This window comes from Peromyscus leucopus, chromosome 3 (genome assembly GCF_004664715.2).
Source record: "Peromyscus leucopus breed LL Stock chromosome 3, UCI_PerLeu_2.1, whole genome shotgun sequence".
Taxonomy (NCBI): Eukaryota; Metazoa; Chordata; class Mammalia; order Rodentia; family Cricetidae; genus Peromyscus; species Peromyscus leucopus.
Genome location: NC_051065.1, coordinates 154,177,220 through 154,201,524, shown reverse-complemented (window position 1 = coordinate 154,201,524; position 24,305 = coordinate 154,177,220). Strand labels below are relative to the sequence as shown.

At 41.6% G+C, this 24,305-nt stretch overlaps 1 protein-coding gene across 1 annotated transcript; it reads right to left on the bottom strand.

Annotated features, from left to right (window-relative positions):
• Positions 1-19,458: 19,458 nt before the first annotated feature.
• Znf22 (zinc finger protein 22) lies at positions 19,459-23,474 on the bottom strand. Its single transcript, XM_028864042.1, has 2 exons — positions 23,395-23,474; positions 19,459-21,716 (listed from the first exon to the last, which is right to left on the bottom strand). Exon 2 carries the CDS (start codon positions 21,627-21,629, stop codon positions 20,913-20,915), a length of 717 nt encoding a protein of 238 aa, XP_028719875.1. The 5' UTR covers positions 21,630-21,716; positions 23,395-23,474; the 3' UTR covers positions 19,459-20,912.
• Between the last annotated feature and the right edge of the window lie 831 nt (positions 23,475-24,305).

The following is a 24,305-nucleotide window of genomic DNA, read 5'->3' as shown; positions in this document are numbered from 1 at the left end:
ATTGTTGTGCACTTGGGACTGAGTTAATCGTTATCTGAATACTTTTTTTAAAAAATTATGCTGTGTTTAAATATGGTAAAGTAAAATGATCTGGGCCAGACTCTAGAAGCCCTGGTCCAGCACTGGTTATAATAAAATCTGGCTGAGCTGAATTTCATTCTCCGAGAATTGTCTTTTCCCTGACTGCTGTAAAGCCTGCAGGGGAATCACCACAGGCTTTAACTGAGATGAGAAGATGGAAGAAAAACAGAAAGGGAAGGGATAATTAACACTGAAATATTCATAAAGAATCTTATTATTTTTCATTTACCTAAAATTATACATGATACATAATAGTGCATGTGTACACATATACATATGTAGTTTGAAGGAAGTTATTCAATTTGAGCTAAAAATACTCCCTCTATGAGCCATAGACTGCCCAGAAAGAAATCCTAATAGGCATGAGAAACTCGCTTTCAAGTTGTCAGTCATGGGCATCCAAGAGACTCCTCAAACACTATAGACTGTTGCTCTTGACCATGACTGACTCTCAGAAGTTGAAAGTGAGACCCTATTGCTGGAAACACCATAGGCTTTGTACACAGGACTCAGAGAACTGGAGCTGGATCTGACCTGAAAGTCTCCTCCCTGAAGACTAGCTTTCACAGCACTGGAAGGTGCCAGGCAACCCCCTAGAGGAGGAAAGCAATCAATAGCCATCCACAGTTGTGACTTCTACAAACCATGAATATGACAAGCATGACAAAATAGCCCAAATGGTGTAATAATGCCACATATTTTGGAGGTAACCTACAGCTGTCTATTTGAACTTAAGTTCTGTTCAACAGGAAGGAAATCATGCCAGATAGTGGAAATCTAATGTAGTACTGACATTTTCCTAAACCAGTATAATTTCTAACTGCATCCTAAAAACATATCCCTATACCCACAGATAAGTGTTGTTGTCCCACTCATGAAAGAAGCTTCTATTTACAGGAAACAGAGACCATTCCAGAAGACCACAACAGGTCATAATACAGAGATCAATGAATCACATAGATCCCAGCTGTAATGGGTATATCTATAATATAACTCTTGTGTGTATGGCTCAGAGAACATTGTGAAAGAGAGGGGATGCAAAGACTTTTAAGAACCAGAAGACCAAGAAGTCTGCGGTCAGATTGTGTTTTCTAAATATGACAAGGAAGCTACACCCATGAAATCTCAATATTATGGCTACTTAAACAAGAGCTGAACAATGACAATGGTGTTTAATGGGCCAACTTGGAGCGGGAACTCACATGGGGCCCCACTCTTAGATAAAGAACTACAGGATATTAAATGCCTGGGAGAGTTCACCTTCTTCAGAGATGAGTTCCCTAAGTAGTTATCAAATCTCAAGTGGCCAGTCCCTAAAATATATATACAATCAACACAAAATGGACTCAGTAGGTTGCACTTATATATTTATTCACACACATACACTCACACAGCATGCACAAACACACACAAACACACAACAATAAAAATTAAAGAAAAAGAGGTCATAAATTTGAAAGGGAAAAGGAAGACATGGGTGTTGTTGGAGGGAGGAGAATGAGGCAGGGAAATTATATAATTATATTTTAATTAAAAGGAAAAACATGTCATAGCAATTTCCCATCAACCTAGCACCAGCTTCTGTCTTAGTTTGCTTTCTATTGCTGTGATAAAAACACTGATCAAAATGAACTTGGGAAGGAAGGGGCTTATTTGGTTTGCACATCTTGTTCGCAGTTTATCATTGAGGGAAATCTGAGCAAGAACTCAAGCAGAAGCCAGGAGCTCAGGCATGAACTGGAGTAGAGGCCATAGAAGAATGCTACGATGCTACTGTCTTGATCCTGTGGCTCATTCAATGTGCTCTTATACCACCCAGGACCACCTTCACAAAGTCGCACCACCCATAGTGGGCTGGGACCTCCCACATCAATATTTAATCAATAAAACCTCAGAGACTTGTCAATAGGCCAGTCTTATGGAGGCATTTTCTCAACTGAGGTTCCCTTTTTCCATACGATCCTAGCTTATCTCAAGTTGACAAACAAACAAATAAACAAACCTAACCAGCACATGTGTGCTTAAAACAGAGTACTTACATACATTTAAACAAAACAAAACAAAAACAACCTACTAAGGAGCATGAAGGGGCAGATTTCAAGGGAAGGGGAATAAAACCCAAGTGGTATAAACAAGGAAAGAGGAATAACAGAATTAGGAAAGATTACGTGGGAGGAGTAATGGGGGGAAGTGGAGAAGAAGGATTATGAGGAGGGATAACTAATAGTAAAGATCTTTGAAAAAGCCATATAAAAACCCAGTATTGTAGAATCTTCCTAAAATAGATGCATGTAAATATATAAATTGAGGTTAGATGGAGTTACCCTATTATAGAAGGACCCCTATGGTGTCTTCTAGACACTGTAGGTTCTCAAATGAAAAGTTCAGTGTTAGGTACAAGTTACTTTTTTTTTTAATTTGTTGGTCAGTGGGGTCCCATGAACCATCTAAACATTACAGAATATTGCTTTTGTTCTTTATTGGTTACCCACCAGATCATGATGGGAAGATCATATTGCTAAAGACATCATATCTTAGTCACTGTTCTATTGCTGTGAAGAAACATCATGATCAAAGCAACTCTCATTTAAAAAAAAAGTGTTTGAGGTTTGCTTATAGTTTCGAGGGTTTAGTCCATTATCTTCATGGCAGGGAGCATGGCAGCATGCATGGCACTAGAGTGGTAGCTGAGAGCTGCATTCTGATCTAAAGGCAGAGGGGCTGGGTAGGGTTGGGCCTGACATGGGCTTTTGAAAATCTCAGCTTATTCCCAGTGACATACTTCCTCCAACAAAGCCACACCCCCTAGCCTTGTAATCCTCTAAAACAGTTTCACCTTTGGGTGATAAAGCATTCAAATATGTGAGTCTGTGGGGGCCATTCTTATTCAAGCCACCATATTCCATTCCTGTAGCTGGAGGCTTTTCTGTGTCCCCACCCTGTCTGGCAGCTGCTTATAAAATAACCACTCAGAGGCTTATATTAATTATAAATGTTTGGCTGATGGCTCAGGCTATTACTAGTTAGCTCTTACATTTAAATTAAGCCATTTCTATTCATCTAAGTATTGCCATGTGGCCGTGGTGTTACCGGTCTGCTGGCATGTTGTTCCTTGAGCAGCTGGATGGTGTCTCCTCAACTCCTCAATTCTTTTCTCTCTATTCAGTTTGGCTTTCCCTCCTAGCTATATATTCTGCCCTGTCACAGGCCAAAGCAGCTTTATTCATCAACCAATAAAAGCAACACATATCCACAGCATACAGAAGGACATTTCACAGCACACTCCATGGCCACCATAGGCTTGTACCCATATCATAATTCAAAATGTATTCAGTCCAACTTCAAAAGTCACCAGTCTTTCAGTCTTAATACTGTTTAAAAGTCCAAAATTCAAAGTCTCTTCTGAGACTCATGGCAATCTCTTAACTGTAACCCCCTGTGAAATAAAAATCAAAACTCAATTTGCTTACTTCCAACATACAATGCACAGGTTATGCATTACCATTCCAAAAGGGAGGAAAGTGAGAATAGTGGAGAAAACTGGATCAAAGCAAGACTGAAATCAAGCAGGGTAAACACCAAATTCTGCATCTCCGTGTCTGATGTCAAAGGACTCTTCAGAACCTCAACTCTTTCCAGCTCCATTGACTACAACATACTTCTCTCTCTTGGGCTGGTTCCATACCTGGTCTGCAGCTTTCCTTAGTAGATAACCCATGGCTGTGGCATCTCCAACACCTTGAGGTCTCCAAGGAAATTCAGACTTCACTTTCATTGCTTCATATAATGGCCTCTCTATGTCTCTATGCAGAGACAACCCTGACACATGCCTGGTTTCAGCAGCTTTGCTTAGCTGTGAAGGGAGATTCTACAACCCTTTTCTTGCATCCTTGACTCTAAAGCCAGAGCCATGCAGCTGAAGCTGCCAAATTCTACCGCTTGATGGGCTGGAACTTGTGGCTGCTATTCAGTTACATTTGTATTAGACTTCTGTTGTTTATGGTTTCCTTCACTGCTTGAGCTTTTCTTTAATTCCTTTACACAAGTTGGAAGCTTACCTGGCTGGGGTCAGTGCTTCCTTTACTACATTTAGCATCAGGCTTTTCTTTACCCTTTGTGGTGCTCCTTTTCTCCTCAAACTGTGCACTTTGTATTTCTCTTTGTCCAGCTTGCTTCCTTTCATTATAGATTTGCATAAGAGAGATTACTAGTAACCACAGGACACAGTCAATATGAGGCTGTCTTGAAATCTCCTCTAGCAACACCATTAACCCAAAACTCTCAGTTTAGCCTCAGGGAGAATTTTAGGACAAGATAAAAAGTCGGCCACATTCTTTGGCAAAGTACCACAAGAATGACCTCTAGGCCACTTGCTAGTATCTTTCCCCTTTGAAACTTCTTGAGCTGAGCTCCCACAGTTCAAATTGCCCTCATCATTGCTTTTCACACTCCTGCTAGGGCAGTCCATTAAGCCCCAGCTTAAAGTGTCCATTGTTTATCTAAAGTCCTAAAGTCTTCCATACTCCTCCAACAAATAGCATGGTCAGGCTTGTCACAGCAATATCTTTCTCCTTGGTACCAATTTCTGTCTTAGTCATCATTCTATTGCTGTGAAGAGACTACATGATCAAAGTAACTTTATTTATTTGTTTTTTTTTATTCTATTTATTTGTTTATTTTTTCAAGACAGGGTTTCTCTGTGTAGTTTTGGTGCCTGTCCTGGATCCCGCTCTGTAGACCAGGCTGGCCTCAAACTCACAGAGATCCACCTGACTCTGCCTCCCAAGTGCTGGGATTAAAGGCATGCACCACCACTGCCCAGCTCCAAAGCAACTTGTATAAAGGAAAACATTTAATTGGAGACTTGCTTACAATTTCAGAGGTTTAGTCTATATTATCATCATGGCAGGGAGCATTGGGACACACATGGAGCTGGAGCAGTAGCTCGGGGCTATATCCTGATCTACAGGCTAAGAGAGGGGGAGGGGCTAGGCCTTAAATCCTCAAATCCCACCTCCAGTGACACACTTCTTCCAATATATCCACATCTATTCCAACAAAGAAAAACCTTCTAACCCTTGAAGTCCTTTCAAATAGTTTTACTCCCTGGTAACTAAGCATTCAAATATATAAGTCTAGGGGGGCATGCTTATTCAAACCACCACATACCATATATATGAGTCATAGACAATAGAAAAATTAAGCTGGTAATTACTTGGAACCTTCATTCCTGATAGATGGCTTTCATAGTGCTAGAAAGTTCTGTGCATGCTACTGGGAGAGAAAAATCATTGGTGGCCTTACCCAATTATGAATCCTGTGAGCTACAGTAGCAACCTACTTGATAAGATATGCCCACTGGTGCAAGTGAGACACACCTGTTATGGGAGTACCCAACCACTTTCTGATCGGCTTAAAGCCCACTCCATAAGAGAGCATGTATACCTCGTAGCATATCTGGGCTAAAGATCCATGGTTGGCCAGGTCATAGGCCCTAGGGGAGAACCTAGTATTAGTTTTCTGCCAAATGGACTTAGTAATAAACTGTCTCCTGAAGTCTTACCTAAATAGCTCTTTATTGCTGCATCTCTCAATCCTTATCAGAAAATCTTTCAGTAGTAAGTAGATGGTAGCTCATGTTGATCAGTCAGAATGGAAGTATGTGGAGTGCTTAGTTCTAGTCTCAGGGGTCATCCAGAAAGGGGGCAGAAATATTGTAAGATCCAGACATAGTCAACATCTGCAGTGAAACAATATCTGATGGACATATCACACACATAAACCAACAGCAGATGTGACTTCATGCTCAAGACTTACACAAGATCAGGCCAGCCAAATTCATGGATGTGGAGGGACTCATGAAGCCCCACCCCTATCTGAGAAACTTTTGGTAATTGATGGCTGCTGGTTGAGGAAAAGTTCGTTTTCTTCAGTGATGAAGACTACCAGAGACTACTCATATTCTAGTAGATGGTTCTATATCAATGCACATGCTAGCAGAACTAAGTGGACTCAGGGGGTTTAAAAGGATGAGAGGGTAAAGTGGCGGAGGGATAGGGGATGAACTGGGGATACAGATTTGGTTAGGATACAATATATGCAAGTAAGAAATTTTCAAGCAAAAAGAAAAAAATCACAAAAATAAAGTTGAGTAAAATAAGTCAGATGTATAAAACCATCCATATCTTAGAAGTTATACAAATTTCAAAAATGCCAAAAGCAATCTATGATGTTAGAAATTAGGACAGTATTCATCTTTGAGTGTGTAGTTACTACTGTTAATGGAAAGCAGAATGTTGATATGAGTCCTAAAAAGTACAGACACCATGCAATGACATAGACATACATGGTCAGCATACACTATCACAGACCACTAGGAGTGAAGTCTGAATAAAGAGGAAGATTACATGGTTTGATCTACTTAATGGTTGTTAGCTGGCATAATTATTAATCTTGCTCCTCTCAAAAGTCCTAGTTAAATAATAAATTATTCAGTTATTCTACCACATACCAAATGATTCAGAAAAGACAAGACAGTGATTGTCAGCATGATTCATAAAATAGCTCCAGTAACGCCAACAAATTAGAAGGAAAAGAGGGTTAGTTCAGAGCTCCACTTGGGATCATGAACTCTATCCTCTAAAATTATTTGTAAGTGAAAGGGTTTTTTGTTTGTTGTTTGTTTCGGCATTTCTTGGGTGAAAGCTAATTTTAGTTGAGATAATGATTAAGTCTCAAAATAACCTTCATAACAGGACTGCTTATATTATAGTGGCTATGAAGTTAAATTTACACGTGAATATTTAATTTACTTTGGATAACTTGCATTGTAAGTGGTAAAGTAAATGGAATACACACACACACACACACACACACACACACACACACACACCTGTATTTCTGGAAGGATAAGTAAAGGAAATAAGAACAAAAAAGAAGGGAATTCATTACCATAATTTGGAAAGCAGAACCTGAAGCAAGAATTTTAATGTAAGGCACAAATAAATGAAAGACATTCATTTCATATGTACAGACTGGCATGGTTGGTTTAGCAATGTTCCTCCATGTTAATCCACAAATTAATGCCATCAGTTATCACTGTAATCAATGGAAAGCAACCCTAAGAGGAGATTCTTTTTTTATAATTAAGAAATTTTTTATTCATTTTACATACCAACCACAGATACCCCTCTCTTCCCTCCTTCTGCTCCCCCAGCTTTCCCCCACTCAACCCATCCCCCATTCCCTCCTCTGGCAAGGTAAGGCCTCCCATGGGGAGTCAGCAGAGCCTGGTACATTTAATTGAGGCAGGTCCAAGCTGCTCCCCTGCATCAAGGCTGTGCAAGGTGTCCCACCACAGGTAGCGGGCTCCAAAAAGCCAGCTCATGCTAGTTGGTGGTGGCACGCGCCTTTAGTCCCAGCACTTGGGAGGCAGAGCCAGGTGGATCTCTGCTAGTTTGAGGCCAGCCTGGTCTACAGAGCGAGATCCAGGACAGGCACCAAAAACTACATGGATAAACCCTGTCTAGAAAAAACAAAAAACAAACAATAAACAAACAAACCAAAAAGCCAGCTCATGCACCAGGGATAGATCCTGATAGATCCTGCCAGGGGGGCCCTTAAACAAATCAAGCTACACAACTGTCTCACTTATGCAGAGGACCTAGTCCAGTCCTATGGAGGCTCTGCAGCTGTTGGTCTAAAGTTCATGAATTCCCACTAGCTTGGTTTGGTTGTCTATGTAGGTTTCCTCATCATGATCTTCATGCTCCTCACTCATAGAATCCCTCTTTTCTCTTTAAGACTGAACTCCTGGATCTTGACCTGGTGATTGGCTGTGGATCTCTGCATCTGCTTCCATCAGTTACTGGGTGAAGGCTCTAGCTTCTCTGGAGATGTGGGTGGTACTCTGGCTATCCTTTGCTTTATATCTAGTAATCACTTATGAGTGAGTACATACCATGTTTGTCCTTCTGAGTCTGGGTTACCTCAGTCAGGATGATATTTTCTAGTTCCATCCATTTGCCGGCAAATTTCATGATGTCATTGTTTTCCTCGGCTGAGTAGTACTCCATTGTGTATATGTACCCCATTTTCTTTGTCCATTCTTCAGTTGAGGGGCATCTAGGCTGTTTCCAGGTTCTGGCTGTTACGAACAGTGCTGCTGAGAACACAGCTGAGCAAGTGTCCTTGTGACATATGATTGATCAAGTTCTAGCACTAAATGCCTACATTAAAAACCTTGAGAAGCTCATGTTAATAGCTTAATGACACACTTGAAGGGTTTAGAAAAACAAGGAGAAAAAAACATCCACAAAGAGATGATAAGAAGAAAAAAATCAAACTCAGGCTATAATTAATAAACTAGAAACAAACAAAAATAGAAAACAATACAAAAAATCCCTGAAACAAATACTATGTTCTTTAAAAAAAAACAAAACAACAAAAAAAAACAAGATTTGCAAAACTATAGCCAAATTACCCAAAAAGTCTCAATAAAATACTTGCAAAGGAAATTTAAGAACACATCACAATATTCTCCACCATCATCACATTAGCTTCATCCTAGAGATACATATGTGGTTTAACACATGTAAATTTCTAAGCACCACCTGCAGCCTAAACAGACTAAAAGACCAAAAATAGAATTATCTCATTAGATGCAGAAAAGGCCTTTGACAAAATCCAACATCCCTTTATGGTAAAAGTCCTAGAGACACTATGGATATGAGAGACACATCTCAACACAATAAAAGGAATTTACAACAACCCAGAGCTAACATTATTCTAAGTGTAGAGAAACTCAAAGCATTTCCACTAATAGAACAATACCAGGTTGTCTAGTCTCTCAATACCTATTCAGTATAGTGCTTTAAATCTTATCTGGGGCAATAAGACAATTGAAGGAAATAAAGGAGAGATACAAATAGAAAAGGAAGAAGTCAAAGAATTCTTATCACAGAAATTATGGTTTTATACACCAAAGACCGTAAAGACTTCACAGGAAACTTCTACAGAAGATAAATACTTTCAGCAAAGTAGCAGAATACAAAATACAAAATGACACACAAAAATCAGTAGCTTTCCTAGACACAGATGACAAATATACTGAGAAATGAAGAAAGGAAAATGGCTGGGCAGTGGTGGCACACACCTTTAATCCCAGCACTCATGAGGCAGTGGCAGGCGGATCTGAGTTCCAGGCCAGCTTGGTCTACAGTGCAAGTTCCAGGATAGCCAGGGCTACACAGAGAAACCCTGTCTTGAAAAACCAAAAAATAAAAGTGGGGGGGTAGAATTTCATAATATCCTTAAAATTATATTTCAAGAACTCTAACCAAGCAAGCAAAAGACTTATATAATAAAAACTTGAAGCCATTAAAGAAAGAAATTGAAGAGGACATTAAAGATGGGAAGACTGCCCATGTTTACGGATCAGTAGAATTGCTATTGTGAAAATGGCCCCCTTACTATAAGTAGTCTACAGATTCAGTGCAACCTCCATAAAAATTCAAACACAATTCACACAACTTGAAAAAAAATCTTAAACTTCATGTGGAAATTTGAAAACCTCGGTTAGCTAAAACAACCCTGAATAGTAGAAGAACTGCAGAGAAAACACCATCCCAGATATCAAGATGTGTTACAGAGTTATAGCAATAAAAACAGCACGGTATTGACATGAAAACATATTGATTAATGGAATAGAATGGAAGAGTGGTATATAACTCCACATACCTATGGACACCTGATTCTTGACCCAAAAAGCCACAAAACACCCGGGAGAAAAGATAGCATCTTCAAGAAATGGTACTGACTAAATTGGGTAGCCATATGTAGAAGAAAGAAAATAGATCCATATCTCACAGCCTGCACAAAACTCAACTCCAAATGAATCAAGAACTTCAATGTAAAGACATGAACCCCTGAATCTGATAGTGGAGAAAGTAGGGAATATGCTTGAACTCATTGGCACAAGAAAGAACTTCCTGAACAAGACCTGCTCCGTTGTTACCCTTTATTGCTGTGATAAAACACCACGATGAAGGTGACTTATAAAAGGAAGGGTTTATTTGGGGCTTACAGCTCCAGAGGAACAGGTGCCTGTGGCCATCATGGCAGGCAGCACAGCAGCATGAAGACAGGCATGGTGCTGGAGTAGCAGCTGAGAGCTCACATTCAGAGCCACAAACAGGAAACAGAGTGCATAATGGGAATGGTAGGAGTATGTTGAAATCTTTAGTCAGTCCCCAGTGATACATCTCCTCCAACAAAGTCACACCTCTAAATTCTTCCCAAAGGATTACGCCAACTGGGGACCAAGTACTAAAATATATGTGTCTATGGGGGCCATTCTCATTCAAACCACCACCCCTGGGCAGTACAAGCATTACCAGCAATAGTTAATAAATGGTAGGTTCACCAAGTCCATTGGAAGGCCACAGATCCATAATTATGGATAGCACAGATTATACTTCATGTTTTTTTAAAGACAAAATTAGATGAGCAGAGAAGGGAGATGGATCAGAAGTGGAGTGGGGGATGAATATGATTAAAATACATTGTACAAACTTCTCTAAGGACTCATGAGAAAGAGGGACTATACACCAGGACCAAATGATACATACTTTTGCAAACAGATGCATTTGTGAAGTGTTTTTTAGCGTTACTTATAGAGAAAAGTGGAGTTTTACTAGGAAGATGTTATTTGGGGTCACAGCTAAGAGATTCATGCTGCTAGAACCAGTAGGCAGAGAGGGAAATGGAGGCTTTTATCACTGTCCACCCATCACACATAGAGTGTATGCTTTGCTTATCTTATCTACTCTGTCCTGCAATTTGGTGCAATGATAAGTTGTTTTTCACACAAAGGAAAATCATAATCTAATTGGTACTAACAACACACACTTCTTGCTCATTATACCATGTCTAGCCAATTACTAACTTCCCACTTGTAGTGCCTCTAAACTTTGGGCATCAGTATCACCTGGAGGGATGTGAAATCATAGGTTGCTTGGTTAAAACCCAAGAGTTTATTTGTCTATATATGGCCCCTAAGAAAGCACATTTAAAACCATTTCCTACGTGAGAAATAGCTACTGACCATAGAGAGCTTGTGCTCAATTTCGTATTCCTTCGGCACTCATTTCAGTCCTCTGAAGTATAAACCAGCCTTTCAAGAAGATTAGCCATGAGGGAAACGAGGCTGAAGAATTAATAAAAGTCTTATGTTCAGGGACAAGGCAGGGTATAAACAAATCAACATACAAGTAAAAGCTGTAACTGAGTGCTTACTCAAGTGGGGATGCTTGCAGGAAGTGTATTTTGGAATCATGAGACAGAGGAGAGGAAGGAGCCCACTTATTTGTCTGTTTCATGCCAACTATTTCTGAAAACCATGAACAGTTAGCAGTAATTGCAATAGAATATTTTAAGGAGGCAATGCCATTCTCTGGGGCTTCCCAAAATCCCATCACAGACTGTTTCACCTCCTAGTCACTACAGTGTGGTAACTCATTGGATAATTAATCCCATGGGAGCTAATTTACATTGCTTAGTTTGACTTGGAAATGTTTTCTGTGAAACACACACCTTTGGGAAATCATAAAATTTTGCTCTCATCATCTTGCCTGTACCCCAAGTAATTAGAGAGGAGATGTAGTTACTAGGTGTTCCTAAAGGATCTTAGTGAATCTAACCTTTGACCTCAGGATAGGTCTATCTGAGACAGGTATAACATATAAGTATTTGAAACTACACTATTAGTAATAGCTAGTATAATATATACAGGCTATTGCAGTTCTATATATGATGAACACTACATGATATAGTGTATATTGAATGTTAGGTCTTCACTGAGGAGGAAGGAGAGAAAGGGCACATCAGAGGAGTACAAAATTAAGTTCCAATTCTAATATTGGGTGCAGGAAAATGGTGTAAATAAAGAGCAAATGAGTAATTGCAGAGCTAGTATCAGGAAATATGGGGAAAAAACATTCTACCCCATTTCTGGATGCAGCTATGAAATGGAATATATGGAGTGGCTACTAAAGCTTTTGAAAATAAAAAACAGTATCAAAAAAAACAGTATTAGGGAGTTTGGGAATAATACCAGAATAAGAAACACTGCCAGCTCAACTGTAAGTTGATTATGGTTTCATCCTGCCCAAGGACTGGATGTGGGCACAAACAGGAGCAGGAAGAAAGAGACCTGAGACCCGTTTCTCTGCTGCAGCACAGTAAAGGGGGAGCACCAGGAAGTTTATGTGCCGAGAACCTGTGATGAGATAACACCTCAGGAAAGAGACCACATTAAAAATTATAAATAGTGCCATCATGCATGATTCAATAGAGAGGTCGAAGCTGATGAGAATAATATTATTAAGACACAAACAGTATTGTACTCTTTCCTCTAGGTCAACTAGGTCTCAGCTATGCCAAGAATGCACTTCATGGTTGACTGACTTAAGAACCACTTCTGCAACTCAGTTGTTTCAAATTGGGCCTAAAGAGTTTATTGGGACTAATTTCTAGATGTCTGTCATTTACCCCCCAACACACACACACTTCCAACATGGGATCAAACTAGACCAACTGAGATGGATCCCATCCTGGCCCTGTGGGACAATGGACAAGAAACCATGTAAGATGGCTAACCATCAATATCTTCAGAGACAAGGGGAGACGTCATCAGAATTGAAATAGTCATGCTGGGCATGGAAGCTCTTCCTGTACTGGAAGCTGAAGCATGGGGTTATAAGCTTAAGGACTGGGGAGGGACTGGGCTTGAGACCTTGTCTCACACGAATGAGATGGAGCTGCTTGTGCCAGCTCTTCCGAAAGCAAGCGAAACCCAAGAGGTTATAGAAAAATGGTTCTTCTACACAGCTACCTGACACTAACTAAATACTCAAACCTTGGTCCCTTCTTGCATCTGGTCACTCCTTGCATTCTATTATGTTTCAGATACAGACATGTTCCATCTCAAGACTGGGGTGTTACGACACAGTAGAGACCTGTAGCTGGCCTGATAGAAATGAAGATAGTCTGAAGACACACATGTGCTCCCAGTCTGGTTATTTAAACAGTGGAGCCCAAGAAATAAGAATTGCCCAAGGAATCTCATGCTGGGAGAAGGGAAACGTATTCACTAGAGAGTGAATATGCCTCTCAGAAAGATTTCACATAGTTCTAATAACTTTTCGGAACACATAGCATGGTTTCACTGAAGCCTAGAAGATGATGGAGAGCAGAGGGTAGGACCACATTTTGACCAGGAATGCTTAGATGCATATGTCCCTGCCCTCCATTTAAAGTAATTAGAGTTTCAGAATTTCATATACGCATATAATGTGCTTTGATCAAATGCACATCGTAGGGGTGGTTGTCTGTGCCTCACCCCTGAAGCACCACCCATAGTAGGCAGCAGGTAACTGCTAGGTACCTGCCCCTGCCCGGGGTGTGGCCAAGACGGGGACCCCTTAAGACCTGAGATGCATGCTTGCTCACTCTCTCTTGGCTACCTTGTGATCCTGGATGCTGGATGCTGGGCTGCAGACCAAGTCAGAGTTTTCCTGAGAACCACGTTGGACTGCGCCTCACCTCTCCTAGATCCCGTAACTGACCCCTTTGCTTGCTGTAAGTTTACCCAAAATAAACTTCTTTTGACTATCAGATAAACTATATGGAATTGCCTCATTAATTTCTATTATAGCACATCTCATCTCTCCCCTCCAGTTTCTCCCTATACCTCCACCACTATTCCCTTCTAATTTCATATTGTTGTCATCTTCTTCCTCTTCTCCTCTTCTTCTCCTCCTCCCCCTCCTCCCCCTGCTCCTGCTCCTCCTCCTCTTCTTCTCCTTCTCATCCTCCTCTTCCTCTTTTTAAATTTTCCTTTTATTTTATTTTACAATATAATTTACATATTATATTGTACATATCAGCCACAGATTCCCTTGTTCTTCCCCCTCTCCCTCTTTTAAAGCACAGAATCCACCGAGATCTGCCAGTGTGTGTTTAGGTGTAGCGCCATCTACTGTAGCATAGGCATCCTTGCAGGGGGGCAAATCCTTTAAGAAAGTTGGCTCTGTCTCCCAGAAAACATCAAGTGACAAGGCTCCTCAGCTAAGAGTAGGACTTCGTGACCATCTCCCTCCTTCACACTGGGATTATTTTTTATTTGATCTTGCTCAGGTTTTGTGCATGCTTTCACAACCACTGTGAGTTCCTATAAGCAAGTGCACTGTTGTGTAAGTTAAATACCACTGTGTATTTGTGTGTTTGAGTCCATGAATGCACATTTAAGCTATGTAAGAAAGCAGCGAGAGGGGCCTCTTGCAAAGCAGGAAGGAAGGCAGGATTCACTAGAAGCCAATACTGCTGAAGCTTTGGACTTGAGCTTTTCTCCTCCAGAATCACAAGAACATCAATTTCTATTGTTTAGTAGAAAGTCTGATATTTTAGCACTGCAAGATATATGGCATTTTTGCATATCTAATATATACAACTGGCCCATTAATGTTCCAAATATTAATTCCATTACTCAATATCTTTTGGCCTCTGGGCACTTGGGCACAAGCACACACACACACACACACACACACACACACACACACACACACACACACACACAAATACATAAGTAAATTTTTTAAAGTACCAGAAAATGGTAAAAAACAAAACAAAACAGAATTTCTAATATTTTAATCCTGTTGCATCAGTCCAAGACTTACTTATACACCGCTGTATTACACATCATAGGAACTTACATGCCAGACAATGTCTATTTACAGCCACTGATGTTACTTTTTAAAAGTTTTATTTATTCGTCTCTCATACCATATATCCTGACTGCAGCTTCCCCTCTTGCCACTCTTCCCAGCTGTCCCTCCCACCTCCCCTCACCCCTAGATCCACCTCACCCCTAGATCTACTCCTCTAATCCAGGCCTCTCAGGGTCATCAAAGGAACATGGCACAAGATGCAATAAGACTAAGCACAAATCCTGTATCAAGGCTGGGCGAGGCAACCCAGTGGTAGGGAAAGAAGCCCAAAAGCAGGCAAAAGAGTCAGAGATACCCACACTGTCAGGAGTCCCCCCAAAACACCAAGTCAACAACTATAATATATATGCAGAGGACCTAGTGCAGTCCCATGTAGGCTCCATGATTGCTACTTCAGTCTCTGTGAGACTCCATGAGCCATACTTAGTTGATGCCTTGGGCCATGCTGTCCAGGTGTCCTCAACTCTTCTGGTTCCCACAATTCCTCCTCCTCCTCTTCTGTTGGATATCTAGATCTCTGAGGGGAGGAACCCAGTGAAGATCTCCAACCTAGGCTCTCTCTCTCTCTGACTAATGTTTGTCTGAGGGTCTCTGCATCTGCTCCTATCAACTGCTGGAGGAAGCCTCTCTGATGATGACTGGACTAGGCATCGATCTGTGAGTATAGCAGAATATCATTAGGAATCATTTTATTTGTTTGTTTGTTTTGGCCAGTTGTGTTTGGTTCTACCCCAGGTCTCAGGGCTGTCCAGCCTCCAGTTCCTAGTCATCCAGGCAGTGTCAGGCATGGGTTCCCTCTCATGGCATGGGCTGCCTCAAATTGGACAGTCATTGGTTGGCCCTCCCACAAGTTCTGAACCACCATTGCCCCAGCGCATCTTACACTGTATCAGGCTCTGTATCCTCCATTAATAGGAGGCCTTGGTAGGGTCACACTCATAAATTCCATGGATTTTCTACTGTATGAGGTCTCCACATCACCCCCTAAATGCCATGCAATTTCAGTCCTTTCTCCAGTCCTCTCTCCCTGCATCCTCCACGACGTGATCCCTCCTATTCCCATTCCCACCTGCCCCCAGTCCAACCACAAAACCTATTCTATTTCCCCTTCCCAGGGAGATCCATTTGTCTCCCCCCTCCCCCCATAGCCCTCCTTGTTACTTAGTCTCTGGGTCTGTGGATTGTAGCATAGTTATCATTTACTTAAGAGCTATTATCCACTTAGGAGTGAGTACATACCATGTTTGTCTTTCTGGGTCTGCGTTTACCTCACACAGGATAATTTTTTTCTAGTTCTCTCCATTTGCCAGCAAATTGCATGATGTAATTTTTTTTTTAGCTGCTAATACTCTGTTGTGTGAGGTAACACATTTTCTTTATCCACACTTCTGTTGAGGGATACACTGTTACTTAAAAAATGTTTCACACTTATTTGTGTATGGGGGGGGCATGTGTAAAGAAGACAATTATGGGAGTCTGTTCTCTCCTTCCATTATGTGGTTCTAAGGACAAAATTCAGGTGGTCAAATATTGGGGTGAGCACATTTACCTAATGAGCCATCTTGTCAGTCCCCCAACATTTTGTATAAAATGTTTCAAAATGCAAATTTATCTATGGTATTTAAAACACTCCAACAAACCACAGCAACAACAAAACAGTTCTCTGCATCCCAGACTGGTCTCAAACTACCTATTTAGCCAAAAGTGACCTTGACCTTCCTGCCTGGGATTACAGTGCTGGGATTCTAGACACGCCACACTTTTTACAGTTTGTGTGGTGCAGAGGAATGACCACTGCACCAACTGGTCACTATCTTGGCCCTCTAAGGATTTTCTAAGGTTAAAATTCAATGTACAGTGTAACTATTAACTCTGTGTCTAAAGCAACTAGCCTTTACAATGTTATTCTGCTCTTAGAAACATTTATATAAATGAATTATCTTAGAAAAGATTTTATTACTCATTAAAGTAATTGCTGTTTTATGCTAATTTTGCCAGGCTTTTGACAACTTAGTATAACTTATCTTAAAAGTTAGTGCATTTAACACCATTTAATACTATAGGTACCTGTGACTGGAAATGTATATCTGAGCTTGATATTATATGGGAGTCTGCAGAATTAAAGACATGTAGTGAAGGTAAAGTGACCCACATTCCCTTTTATACAACAGGCTTGTCTGGATTTTCAACATGGAAAATAGACAGTGGAATTCTTTTGACTTTTTTTTTGAGACAGGATTTCACATATACTGGGCTGGCCTCAAATTCCTCATGTAGCCATGGGTGACCTTGAGATTCTCTTCTCCTGCTTCCTTGAGATTACAGGTGTGCAGCCAGTACTTAAGACACTGTTCTTTTTAATTAGTTCCATTTGGAGAGAGAGACAGAGACAGAGAGACAGAGCGAGACAGAGAGACAGAGAACCTGCCATTTGGCTGTCCTGCCCACGTCTATTTGCCTTATTTTGGTTTTTTACATGAGGCCACCTGGAGATAAGAAATTTGTGTGAAATTTGTGTGTGTATCACTAGCACCGTTCCCTAATTTGTAACAGTCCTAAGGTTTAGTGCTATAGATTTTGGATTTATCGTCTTAGTAAGTCAAAGACTAAGTTTTGCTTCAAAAGTAGAAAGTAAATATGTAAAGGACTTCTGGGTAGTTCTGTGTAATGATGCTGTAGCTGCTGACTCCTTTATACGCTCATGTGTTCTACAAGCCTTCTACGATACCAAGCTTAGGACTCTACCAAGCTGGTGTCCTCTGAACTAGAACTGTTAGTAATAACAATACCCAGGTTTCTGTTCATGTGTTAATTCAAACTAGTTTTCTTTTTTCTTTTTTTGGTTTTTCGAGACAGGGTTTCTCTGTGTAGCTTTGCGCCTTTCCTGGAGCTCACTTGGTAGCCCAGGTTGGCCTCAAACTCACAGAGATCCGCCTGGCTCTGCCTCCCAAGTGCTGGGATTAAAGGCGTGCGCCACCACCGCCCAGCCAAACTAGTTTTCTTAAATATTTTTCTTGTTGTGTTTTATATGCTCCCTGTAAAACTGTGTAACTGCTGTCTGTTGATATTCTGTACAAGTACAACTTCTTTCAAAAGAACTCAACAGTATTTTTTTTTTTTATTTTTTTGAGTTGTAGGAAATTACACACAGGACAGAACTGAATTTAACAAGAGGCTCCAGGTAGACTTGGCCTGGCAGCCCTATCTGCATACCTCTGACATTTGAATACCTCTAGGTGCTTGAATTCGGCATTAATTCATTAGCATCTGTTACTGTTCCACATGTGACCGGACAGACTAACCAAGGTGGGTCTCAAACTATGTGACGATTATCACTGATGTCTTCAGAGTAAAGTGTTTGGGAATGGTGGTCACGCTGGGCCTGGCAGCACTTATGTGTACTTCCGGCACTTGGACGGCTTAAGCAGGAGGATGAATTTAAGGCTGACCTGGGCTTCACACCAAGACCCTCTCAGCACCAACGGAGAGGGAGTCAGTGGTGCAGTCCTTCCAGACGTTATGAAGGCAGCCCCGCTGCACGGGTGCCTCAGGCTCCTAAACTCCATTCCTATTTCTACCCTGCTTCTGCCCTTTGTTTCAGGCCAAGCCACTCTTAACTCCACGCCTTCCTCACTGGACAGAAAACATTTTGGGCACACTTAAAACACCACAGAAAACAGAAACAAAACCTCTGGAGCTTTTCTTATTTTCCCAATAAAGTATGAGGTAGAGGAGTCTGGTGGCGCTTGGTATGTGGCTCAGTGATAAAGCACTCCCCTAACATGCCCTAGGCCACTGGGTCAGAGGAGGAAGATGTCTGCGGTAGGACCAAAACTGTGCTGGCGGACACCGGACCCTGGAAACTCAGCAGAACACAGGGGTTGGGCAGCACACGTTTTACACAATGAATCTATATTCTCGGAGGTGATACCTACTAAACTCACACTAATTTCTATTAGTCTATTTCCTTATTAATTTTACAGTTGTGATCTTTCAATTTTATTAGTTTCTAAAAAGAAACACGAGATAGACTGGTTACCAGAGAAGACTCATAAATCACTGTCTTTGATGCCCACTAGCTTCAGGGGTTTCAGAACACCTGCAAAACAAACTACAGTAAGCATAGGTAGATCTACTGGAGTGTCAGCTATCAAAACTAATAGAAAGGCCTTACTGTTGTAGGAACCACACGGTTGGCAAAAATCAGAGTGGACAAGTCACAGGACGTAAGGAAATGGTGTGAATTTCCCCCACAGAAGCTACCTCAGACACAAACCTCTGACAGATGCTCAACGGGCCCCATGGCCGTGCTCCTGCTACAGTGACTTGCCTCTAACAGGATGTCAAGGATCAAGTCTTCTGTAAAAGATGACTGCAATAGCCTTCCACTTCCAAGACGTTTTGGCTATCCTCTTGGATGTAACTACTGTCCCCAGGTCACATGCCATGGCTGTCCACTCACATGCATGGGGGCAGGAAGCAGGTGAAATTCAGATCTAAGGAAATGGAAATGAGCACAAGAGTCTCCTAAAAGCTTTGATTTGTTTTCTAACTTCCTGAAACAATTTCTCAAAAGAAAAAGAGAAGATAGTAGTATGCAAAAATATCTCATTCTTTATTTTTAAGGATAATTGCCATTAATACAGGAAGAACTGAGATTATAAAAATCAGAAAAACATTAGCATTCAATGAACAAAAATTTGAGCTCAAGGCTGATCAGGAATGTATGTTTGGCATTGTTCTGATGGAAGAAGGATGTATGCTAGTCTTCTTAAACAGCTGCTATAGAGTAAAAAAGTTAAATTCTAACAGGGCTACAGTACACTGGCCAGTATCTTGTGGACAAATATCTGTTTCAGACAGTCAGTGTTATTCAAAGTGCAGTCTATGACATCGTAGTTCTTCAGGCAGAAGCAAGCTGAGGCTTTCTTGGTAAAACACAATTTATTCATGCAGGCGCTGTGTGTAAGAGAACACGGGAATGCCAAGAGGCCATTGGCATGATGTGATGTCAACCCAACCCATCAAGAAAGCAAGTGACAGCGCAATGACGCCATCACAAATGGTCAGGGACAGGAGGTCTGTGGTTTCTCCTTCTGGAGTCTTCAGAATCTCTAGGAGTGCTGGCAAACAAAATAAAACAAACAAAAACCAAAAGGAAAGCCACATGGGGACCTTTGAACCCTCTAGTCATACAGTAGAAGGGAAGAAACAAACATAAATGGCTGTCATTAAAGTCTTCCAACACTACAACTGACTACTATTTGTCCCCAAACAACACAATGACGTTTGGAGAAAAAGGGAGAGAACTGGAGATCATTATGTTAAGCAAAGGAAGAAGCCAGACTCAAGAAAATAACTGAATACATTTTCTCTTGCTTACAAAATCTAGGGTAAACATTTTCAGTGAAAAGGGAGCTGCCTGGGAGGAAGAAAATCAGAAGGGGGTGGAGAGGGTAACAAGGGCGGATACGATCAAAGCACATCATGTAGCTACATCATACACACTGAAGAAAATGAAACTCATGACTTCATACAATATACACTAACACAAAAGAAAAAAATCTATGAACTTGAATGCATTTTATGTCAAATACTGAGTCAACACTTACACTAATGGTTAATAAACTACAAAACATTAAAAAAAAAAAACAAAACCCAAAATATAGTCTGTCCCAGAACTTAAAAACTCATTCCTTTTTCTTTAATGATTTTGTCTACAGAAATTCCCAAAAACAGTAATCATTAGCATACTTGTAAATCATGAAAACATGATGTTTTTTATCAAAACATAGGGAAAGAATTTCAACTGAGGTCAAGGATTATATTCTCACCAAACATATTTTTCAGTTCTTTGTGCTCCATGTCACATAGCTTTATGTATTTTTTTTTTTTTTTTTAAAGAAACGAGGGCAGCTGGACTCAGAGCTTCAGCCCAATGCTCTGAAACTCCTCAAGTCTCCATGCTAGGGAAGGACCTGGTATCTAAGTGCTCTACTATAAAGCATCCTCATTCTTAAGAGAGAGCGCACTTGCCTCCATCTTTCACTTTTTCTTTTTAAAAAGACCTGAAGCGGCACCCTTTACCTGGCGGCGCCCAGCCACTGCCTTCCTTCCTTTACCGGCTTTCCAGGACACTGGGTGAGTTTTCGCCCTGGCATTTTTGCCCCTTTTGTGTGGCAGCTTCTTTTCTTTGTGCACCTTCATGTGCTGCCTCAGATGAGAGCTCTGGCTGAAACACTTGTCACACTCCTCACACTGGTAGGGCTTCTCTCCCGTGTGGGTTCTCTGGTGCTGGATGAGGTGGGAACTCTGGCTGAAGCACCTGCCACACTCATCACAGCAGTAGGGCTTCTCTCCCGTGTGGATCCTCTGGTGCTGAATGAGATTTGAGCTCTGTTTGAACCTTTCTCCACACTCATCACACTTATAGGGCTTTTCCCCAGTGTGGATCCGCCGATGCTGAATGAGGTTGGAACTCTGAAAGAAACTTTTCCCACAATCAGCACATTTATGGGATTTCTTCCCTGTGTGGATCTTCTGGTGCTGAAAAAGAGTGGAGCTCTGACTGAAGCTCTTAGAACATCTCGTGCATTTGTAAGGCTTCTCATCCACGTTTCTTCTCCGTCTACTCAAGCCTGAGTCGAATCGAATGGTCATCCCCCATTTCTGCGGCTGGCGAGATGTCTTACGCTTGTTCTCATAGGCTTTGCCTTGGCCTGAGCTTCGAGAAATACCCCCTTTAGGCTTTCCTAACCTCATGGTGAATAGCCAAATGTATTGTCAAGAGATTCTGCTGTCTTCCCGAACTAAGCTCTCATATCCTAGAGGAACGCAACTCAAAATTTTCTGCATGTAGAAAAAAAGAAAAAGAAAAATACAGATCAACTCAACCTTAACACCTCTTCAATCTATCAAATTGCATCCATATTTAAATCAAAGCACACCTAATACAAATAAAACAAATGCAATTTTAAGAGGCAAATACTTGTCAGATAACTATAACTCCACAAGTTAAACTTAATAAATATCATCATCAATTTGCAGTTTTACTGTGTTGGGACAGGCAAAAGAAAGGATGAAGAAAAACGTCAATGTGTTAGGGAGCAGCAACAGAGAGTATATTGAAGGACTGGAAAGTACAAACAAGATAAAGTCTCAATGGGAAAAGAAAACTAACTCCAAAAGACCATAAAACTTCCTGCCATAGAGTAGTACTTCGTTTCAGTGTTGACTGCTAAATTTCTCATTTAATGGCAGTCACCTAAGACGTTCAAATTCAAAAGGAATGACATACACTACTCTCCCACAGATTCCTACTTATTGTTACTTGTTTGGCTATTTCTGTCGATGACAACCTAGCACACTGTGTTAAAGATGGCAGCTCCTCTGTAAAAGAATTGAAAGTAAGTATTAGGTGAGAAAAATCTGAAGAAATGCTTCGCTCTTCTTTTCCTAGGCTGCACTGAGCCAAGAAAGAAGACAAGACTCTAAGTGTTCAGTTCATTTTATTTACATACACTTAAGGGTGTCTGGTGGGAGGAGCTGGGGTTGCAGAGCAAAACCTTTGTTATCTTGGCTTAGAAAGCCTACTTGCAAGTCAGTAATTAATTGTCCTGAGTTTCCTTGCATACAAGCATATGAAGTAAGTAAATAAAAACACAAATGACATTTTTTTTTCTGTTTTTTTTCTCTTCATTTTGTTGTATAATAACTCTCCAAACGTTAAGAGTGTGCAGGACTTTTTCTGGGTGTTTAATAATTTTATCTCCTGTAGTTGCAGTAACAGAAGGAGCTGCAAATAACACAAAGTGAGAACAATCACAGCCGGTTAACTGTCTCAGTCATGTACAGACCACCCATTGCACAGGAGACACTGTGTGCGGTACACGCTACTCAACAGCTATAATGGAATTCACACATTTTAAGCACATCTTTTTACATGCTGAGGAAGTCACAAATGATTGGAAACTGATGGATTATGAAATCTACCTTATGATTATGAAGTAATCATAATTACAGGTAGCCTGTGTGTGCGATCTTATTTTTAAGGGTTTTGTACAGCTTTATGCCGTCATCTCCGTTTGTGGGTTTGTAAACACAGGCACAAAGCTAGTTTGCACACCCATCCCAACCCAGGAGCCGCCTCCGGGGCCTGTTAGCTCAGTGGCAGAACTAGGGGTCCATCGGCCCCTCCTCCAACACCAAGTCCGGTGTTCTGAATTCCCCAGGAGAGAGGCTCTGTAAAGCTGGGTGATGGAGCCCGGGTGCCGGGAACCTGTCTAGCCGGTATGCACCTGCTTCCTCACCCATCTGTGAGCGCAACAAAGCGTCCACCGGCTCCCTGGAAGTCGCTCACAATGGCCCGGGGCCGCCTAAGCATCCCTACAAGGGAGTCTTTCTCCGCGACAAGCGGAGGAGTCCTGGCCGAGGCTGACCCCAGGCCCGGGCCGCTCGCTGGGCTCCGAGCCCCGCACAGCCCCACCCGACACCCGCCCAGGCCGACCCACAGCCCGGCTGCACTCACCGCGCAGGCCGCCACGGTGCTCGCCTCGCGCCTCGCCCGCCGGAAGTGCGGGCTGTTAGCGGCGCTGCCGGCCGCTCTAGGAAGAGGCGGAGAGACACTCTATGGTCCCCCGGCCCGCAACCCCCCTCCCCCCACACACCCGAGTGCTGCGGATTCTTCCGGTGCTTCTTTTGTATTCCTCTCCCACCACTCGGAAGGCCGAGTCCCGGACCGCACGGCCTGTTACCTGCTCTCTCTCTTTGTAGTCCGATCGACCTACACAGAAACTGGCATTTGTTAGATTTTTTTTTTTCAAGCCAGCCTGCCTAACTTGTAAATTGCATTCTTAACACTGAGTATCTAGTATTGAGAAATAACATCAGCCTGAGGTATTATAGTCATGTTTTTCATGGGTCGCTTTCTATCACCAAAAGGCCCTGTGAATGGGAATTTCTAGAAGGCATTGTCTGCAGAGGCTGACTGATTAAAACTACAGTGGTGAAGAGAGATGGGGATGATGCAGGTCCAGAGCATAATTACTATTTATCATGGGCTGCGTTTAGCCCTTTACACATCCATTCCTTGCCCAGCTCTGTGGAAGTACGTGGAACATCCTGACAGATAAAATACCTTTGGAATGTGTTACACAAACTTCATTCTCCAATCAAAAGGCTAAGAACGCTATCCGATAACATCTACAGCTGAGGTTTCTCCACGGGGCTGTAACCCATCTCTGATGTTTCCACAAATGTATTTCCTTTCACGAAACTAGTTGCAGGTTGGCACGTAGAATTTGGGTGATCTCAAAGTTTGACTCCTGGCCACTTCTTCCTTTTGTTGCTGACTACCAAAGTCTACCAATCAAAAGCCCCCTTTGGTTCATAACATTGGTAAATGTTATTTATGCCTTTGAAGTGAGAGCCCGTGGTTTT